The sequence below is a fragment of the Danio aesculapii genome, chromosome 4, assembly GCF_903798145.1.
Source record: "Danio aesculapii chromosome 4, fDanAes4.1, whole genome shotgun sequence".
In the NCBI taxonomy this organism is placed as follows: Eukaryota; Metazoa; Chordata; class Actinopteri; order Cypriniformes; family Danionidae; genus Danio; species Danio aesculapii.
Genome location: NC_079438.1, coordinates 4,562,800 through 4,570,269, shown reverse-complemented (window position 1 = coordinate 4,570,269; position 7,470 = coordinate 4,562,800). Strand labels below are relative to the sequence as shown.

The window sequence follows — 7,470 nt, the reverse complement described above, 5'->3', positions numbered from 1 at the left end:
CTAGAAGGTTAACACTGTGATGTTTTGTCCCCTTTTTCTGAGGCAGTGAAGCACCAACGACCACTGAGCACAGTAACAACAGATAAAAAGGGTTTTCCTATACATATAAGTCTTGATCAATTGAAATGCTTCTGTTTCCGCAGCTGCTTTCAGTGATCCTCCTGTCAGGAGAAGAAACAGCAAGGAGAGGATTGTCCCAAACTGTAAGTCTTAATTTATAAGATCTGATCTGATCATCATCCAGTCTGTCTGGAATGACTTGAAAAAACGAACAAATTGAGTCCTAAAACTCAAACTCAAAAAAGATGCTTCAAAAATTGACCTGCAAAGAAAGCTACCTGAAAATCTATGGGCAAGTGTGGTCATACCAAATGTTGATTTCATTTAGTTACAGTTTTTCTCAGTCACATTGGTGCATTTCTCACAGCACTATTTACATTTGCACAAAAGTAAGTGCATTTCTCAAAACAAGCAGTACAAACTGCAAAACCTAGTTGATAATCTGCAAAAGCGTGTCACTTGCTCAAAATGGAGAGCTCATTCCTCAAAAGCAAGTATTGATGTCAATGAAAGTGTCAGAGTCATCAAGATGAAAAGTCCTGACACCATTGTTCATGAACAAGATAGTCAAATGGCTTCGTCCTGTTTTCATTATGTCAGTTTACTCTGTTAATTTTTTCCAATGCAAAAAAAAACTGATTTCGGTGACACTTCCTGAAAATGTTCAAGACAGCACTATATACTATTAGCACAGCCATTTGAAAACTACAGTAAAGTTCGACATCACTGCATTTAGTGAGGTATCTGAGTACAAGACACTGTATATGTGTGTTTCACATTTTTACTGCATTTGCTCTTTGCAGCTCTAATTTATTCATAGCGTTGTGCAAAAGAATAAATCCACCCTTATTTACAACAAACATAAACTTCCTTTGGGTAGAGCTGTGCACAACTGTAAACAATAGTGCAGTACATATTGGAACTGTACCTACAACATACACAGGTCTATAAATCATTCTGTAAATTGTTCAATTTAGAAGACATTTTCAGGGAAAAAAAATATTTAAATTTTTAAATAAAATTTGTTTGACAGATTTTGACAACTAGTTCAACATTTTTGTATGTAATACAAGTAATGAAATGAGGGCTATTAGTTTTATATGGAATGACTATTCAGCATTCACAAGTTTAGTTAATTTTGACTGACATGACATGAGCAAATGATAATGTTCTAAAACAGCAGATAGCTGTATGAAAGCAGTTGATGCATTTGTTGGAAGGAATGAGAAACTGCTACTATGATGTGTACAAATGACTAATTGATTTAAGAATTGCATTAACTGTTGTACAAATGTAAATAGTGTTGTGAGAAATGCACCAAAGCCACTGAGAAAAACTGTAAATACAGTGATTAAATAGTGAACGAGATTTTATGGCTTGATTTAATTTCTGTATAGGCAATTGATTTTAATGGGCTACTTTTTGTCATTCAGTTGATCCTTCACTCACTCATATAATCAACACATTTATTCACACTGGCTTACATCTGTCAGCTTTTATACAGGCTCATGTAACCCCATCAGCTGAACTGGACAGACCACATTGTTAGAACAAGATTGCAGATTTGCCTTACACAACATAAGGAAGATTAGACACCTCTTATTGTGAAGTGCTTTTTTATCTAGTCTCTATTATGTTTTCTTTCTTTGTTTCTTTCTTATTTCTTCTTATATATATATATATATATATATATATATATATATATATATATATATATATATATATATATATATTATTATTATTATTTTATTTAATAATTTTTTTTGACTTGATTATTGCAGTCTGGCATTTTTGATGGGGGAAGTATATGGGATGGAGAGCTCCAGGAGCAAGGTTGTTGATTCCTGCAATAAACAGCCCGAACAAACAACAAAGTTTAAAGGGTAATCAAGCAGTAATCAGAGCAGGAAAAACAGTGATACACATGACAAACTCCTAAATGAGATCTCTTAGTAAGGCATAAAACTGATAATACTTGCAAAGCCTGTTTGGCCATGCCATGCTTTTGCTGCTGCAAAACAAGAATTCACTGTAGACTGCGGCAGAGGAGCGGCACGCTGACAGTATTCATCCAAAGACACCCTTTGCTTGTTTTCCAGTGCTTGTTTTCAAGAAATTAGATCAGGGGTCTCCAAACTTGTCTCTGGAGGGCCAATGTCCTGAAGAGTTTAGCTTTAAGCCTAATCAAACACACCTGTTCAAGCTAATCAAGGTCTTACTAAATCAGTCCAAAGACGCCCTGCTGAAAAATCCAGCTTAAACCAGCCTAGGCTGGTTGGCTGGTTTTAGCTGGTTGACCAGCCTGGTTTTAGAGGGGTTTTGGCCATTTTCAGGCTGGTTTCCAGCCATTTCCAGCCTGGTCTAAGCTGGTCAGGCTGGAAAATGACCAGCTAAAACCAGCTTGACCAGCCTGGTTTAAGTTGGACATAGCTGGTTTTGGCTGGGCTCCTAGCCTGGCTAGGCTGGTCAAGCTGGTTTTAGCTGGTCATTTTCCAGCCTGACCAGCTAAGACCAGGCTGGAAATGGCTGGAAACCAGCCTGAAAATGGCTAAAACCCATCTAAAACCAGGCCGGTCAACCAGCTAAAATCAGCCAACCAGCCTAGGCTGGTTTAGCTGTTTTTTCAGTAGGGACATGTGGAATAAGCGAATTGATTAATCCAAATTGGCACAGTATAAAAGCATTTAGCTCTAGGCTTCCAACACACAACATATGCCATCAGTTAGCCTCTATCACACTGTGGCAACTTTCAATAATCTAATCGTAGGCCTAATTAAGGGGAGCTCTCGAGACCTACCTGATCTCAGACTTCCATCTCGCTCTAAGAAATGAGAGGGAGCCCTGGCCTCAAGGATCTTCTGAGCCCAGGGCTCTCTCCTGGGACAGCATGCCAAACACACCTTATCAATTGTCAACTAAGTGTGAACTCTTGAAACTTAACTTTCCACATTATGATTTATTGTAAAATGATATGTGTTTTGTGTGTTTCAGTGAGTGATCTGAGGATTGTTCTTCTGGGTAACAGCGTTTCAGAAACCAGCAGAGTGGGAAACTTCATCTTAGGGAGAGCAGTGTTTGATACTGAAGCTCCTTCATCTGATTTAGATCAGTACTGTGAAAGAGTCAGAGGAAAACGCATGATGGTCATCAACACTCCTCTCCTGCTCAACCCAGATCTCTCACTACGCCACATCACACAGGGAGTGAGAGAGTTTGTTTTTCTGTCTGCTCCAGGACCTCATGTGATCATTCTGGTCCTCAATCATGATGAGTGTTCGAGAGAAGAGGCAGTATGTGTGGAGTTCGTGCTCAACTCTCTCTCTGACCGTGTGTTTGAACACACAATAGTGCTCACAACACAAGAGCCAGAAAGAGTTGAGCTGAATGAAGTCAATGATATTATAAAGGAAATTATCCAAAAGTGCTTTAACAGACACTACAGACGGGGAAAAAACAGCACATCTGCTGATCTGATAGCGACACTTGAGGAAATTGTGCAAAGCAATGATGGGCGTCCCTTGATTTGTTACAAATATCTGCATTATACTGTAGAAGCCACTGAACAAGGTGAGTGAACAAAATTATTATGGTACATTTTATCTGTATAATGAAAAATGTCCCACTTTATATTAAGTGGCCTTAACTACGATGTACTTGAATCTAAAAATAATTGCAATGTACTCACTGTGATCATAATGTATTGCAGAACACTTCAGGTGCTCTTGAGGTGAGGTACGGGTAGGGTTAGGGACAGGTTTGTTGGTATAGGTAGGTTTTAAGGGTGAATTAAGGTGTAAGGGATGGTCAACAATATAGTAACAAATGTAATAACAGAAATTAATTACTTGTAGGCATTTAATCAAACATAAGTGCAGTGTAAAAGCATATATTTACACAATAAGTACATTGTAACAAATAGTTCATTTCAGCGTAAGTACATGCAAGCGGAACCATGTAAAAGGGGTCACCAACCTCGCTCCTGGAGGGCCGGTGTCCCTGCAGGGTTTAGCTCCAACTTTCCTCAACACACCTGCCTGGATGTTTCAAGTATACCTAGTAAGACCTTGATTAGCTTGTTTAGGTGTGTTTGATTACTGTTGGAGCTAAAATCTGCAGGACACCGGCCCTCCAGGAACAAGTTTGGTGACCCTTTATGTAAAACTATGATAATGTTTTAAACTATGAAGGTAAATCAAAAGTAATTTGAATGCAATTACATCCTCATTTAAATGCTAAAGTATTACTTTGCATGTTTAAACACAGATAAACTTCGACAACCTCCACATGTGTACAAGCAATTCAGAGCAAAACCTCCAATGATTTCTTAGGCAACAAGCAAACAAAGGTCAGACATGACAACTATGTCTAGAGAGTTTTCTTACAGCAGAATCACAAAACAGTATTAACTTTAACAACAGTAATATTAAAGTAACATCTGTCATGGTCACTCATCTACAGTGCAGTCCACCGCAGAGGTTCCAATGACTTCTTGACCTGGCCTGAAGGTCCTGGGGAAACTAAAACTTTACATACAGAAAAAGCAATGGCATGCATTTCAGTTTTACTTACTGTGACCATAATAACTGAATAAGGTCTTTATTAAACTTATTCCATTGTTTAAATGACTTCAGAGATTTAATAATGAATAATAAAGCCATAAAATGGATGTATGCCTATACATCCTGGAATAGTCATCAATCAAAACAGAATATACAGTCAGTGTCTGTTCAGTTCTGTGTTCTGCTGTTTCAACTGCTACTGTTTGCACATATTAAAAATAGCTAAACCTCTGAAAAGATGATAGTTTTAATGTTTTAAAGATGGTTGATGATGGGTAAGCAAGCGCTGTTTATCTGTCAGAAAAGTTAACCGCGTAATATCATTTTGTGAGCATTTGGCTGTTCAAGCACAGTGTTTTCATTTGACATGACAAACATCACATCAGCAAACATCTGCTTTTGTGCTGTTAAAGAGGAAAAGAGACACAGCCTCTTCATTCATTACTTTTATCATAAACATAAAGGCTTTATTCTAGTTCTAGCCTACATGTTGTACAAGATGTTAATTAATCATAAACGTAAATGAAAAGAAATTTAAATGTCTAATCAGTTTAAAATAATGACTAAATTGAATGAAGGATAATAATAGATTATGGCTTAAATTACAGCCCTGTGTGTCAAAATGAAGGACAGTGAGAAAGTGGCAATGTGAATCAAAATTATCAATTATTTTCATTATTTGAATAAAACAATTACATTCATTAATAGTCTATTACAATTCAAGTCAAAATACAATGTGTACCAAATGAAAAATACATAATTTAGTGGACTTTTACTTTTATTTCATTATTGTTATCAAACATCTAAAGCTTATTTTACATTTTTAATGACAATTTACACCTGAGCTGAATAATAAATCATATACAACATCCTTTTAAAACATTTTAGGACAGTTTCTAATTTAAAACATTGGAATGTTCACAAAATCAACTTATTGTTCTCTTTTCCTCTTAGCATCAGAATTGGAAACATTTTGTAAAAAGCAATCTGAGGTCTATCAGTCTGTTGACACTGACCATCTGGAAACATCAAGAGAACCAAGCACTAAAACCATGGAAATACACCACAGAAGTAGAGAGACCTTAAGTGTTGTCCATGAAATAAAGAACAACTGGAGCAGTAAAATAGGAGATGACAGCAATGAAACCCTGCCCATCTTTAAACTCCTGCTGGAGGAACATGGAAGAACAGTGATGGATTCTGCAGAAGATGCACATTTGGGAAAAACATTACAAAGAGAACAAGACTATTATGATGGTCGGAGCCACTGGTGCAGGAAAAACCACCCTCATTAACAGCATGATCAACTACATTCTGGGAGTGAAATGGGAAGATGATTTCCGGTTTGTGCTGATAGATGAAGGACGGCAGAAATCCCAGGCTGAAAGTCAGACATCAGAGATCACAGCATATCAGATTAACCACATGGATGGTTTCCAGGTTCCATATTCTCTGACCATTGTGGACACACCAGGCTTTGGAGACACCAAAGGAATTAAACAAGACCAGAAACTCACAGCTCAGATTCAGGAGTTCTTCTCTGCCCGTGGAGGAATCGACTGCATTGATGCCGTGTGTTTTGTAGTTCAGGCTTCACTTGCTCATCTGACGCACACACAGAAATATGTCTTTGACTCCATTCTCTCCATATTTGGGAAAGATATTGCTGAAAACATCATGGTGATGGTCACCTTTGCAGATGGGAAAAAACCTCCAGTTCTGGAGGCCATCAAAGTCTCTGAGGTTCCCTGTTCTACAGATGAGTCTGGAGAGCCGCTTCACTTCAAGTTCAACAACTCTGCTGTGTTTGCAAACATTAATAAATCTGCAGACGACGAGGACTCTGACTGTGAAAACTTTGACCAAATGTTCTGGAAGCTGGGAATTTCTAGCATGAACAAATTCTTCACATGCCTCAGTAACATGGAAACCAATGGTTTAACTCTGACACGAGAGGTTCTGAAAGAGAGAAAGCTGCTCGAGGTGTTTGTGGAAGGCCTGCAGCCTCAGATCAGTGCTGGTCTGACAAAACTGGATGAAATAAAGAAGACAAGAGCTGCTCTGGAACAAAACAAGGCTGAGATGGATGCAAACAAAGATTTTGAATATGAAGTAGAAGTAACTCTCCAAAATGGTTGTAGTTATCTCAAAGAAAAGAGAAAGGAAACCTATCAGGAATTAAAAAAGCGATATAAAGAAGCATATGGAGAGGTCATGATCAAAGAAAAGATCTTTGAAAAGCTTGAAAATGAGCTTGAGGTTGTCCAGAATATTGTCACTGGACTAATTGTGAAATCTAAGAAGTCATTAGACCGTCTTCAGGAAATCGCTCTCAAGCCCAATCTTCTGTCCACCCCTGACTACATCGATATGATCATTGAGTCTGAGAAACATGAAGCCAAGCCTGGATTTACAGATCGCATTCAGTCTTTAATGGAGGTCAGGAAGAAAGCAGAGCTCATCAGTAAGATTTCAACAGGAGGAGTGATCTGGAACAAGAAATAAATCATTTAATTCATCATATCTGGCCAACAATAAATTAACATATGAAAGAACACTCAATTCAATTCAATTCACCTTTTTTTGTATAGCACTTATACAATGTAGATTGTGTCAAAGCAGCTTCACATAAAATGTCACAGTAAATAGGAACAGTGTAGTTCAGTTTGTAATGTTTAAGTTCAGTTCAGTTGAGCTCAGTTCAGTGTGGTTTAATAATCACTACTGAGAGTCCAAATATTGAAGAGCAAATCCAACGATGCGCAGCTCTACAGATCCCGAACCATGCAAGCCAGTGGCGACAGCGGAGAGGGAAAAAAAACTTCACTAATGGCGGAAGTGAAGAAAAAAA

At 37.8% G+C, this 7,470-nt stretch overlaps 1 protein-coding gene across 1 annotated transcript in view; it reads left to right on the top strand.

Annotated features, from left to right (window-relative positions):
* LOC130222673 (uncharacterized) overlaps positions 1 to 7,124 on the top strand; it is a 15,943-nt gene extending 8,819 nt beyond the window's left edge. The window contains exons 3-5 of the mRNA XM_056455203.1: positions 144 to 203; positions 3,052 to 3,627; positions 5,574 to 7,124. Coding sequence (XP_056311178.1) covers positions 5,829 to 7,124 — 1,296 coding nt within the window. The 5' untranslated portion in view covers positions 144 to 203; positions 3,052 to 3,627; positions 5,574 to 5,828. The remainder of the gene's footprint in view (positions 1 to 143; positions 204 to 3,051; positions 3,628 to 5,573) is intronic.
* Positions 7,125 to 7,470: the final 346 nt, after the last annotated feature.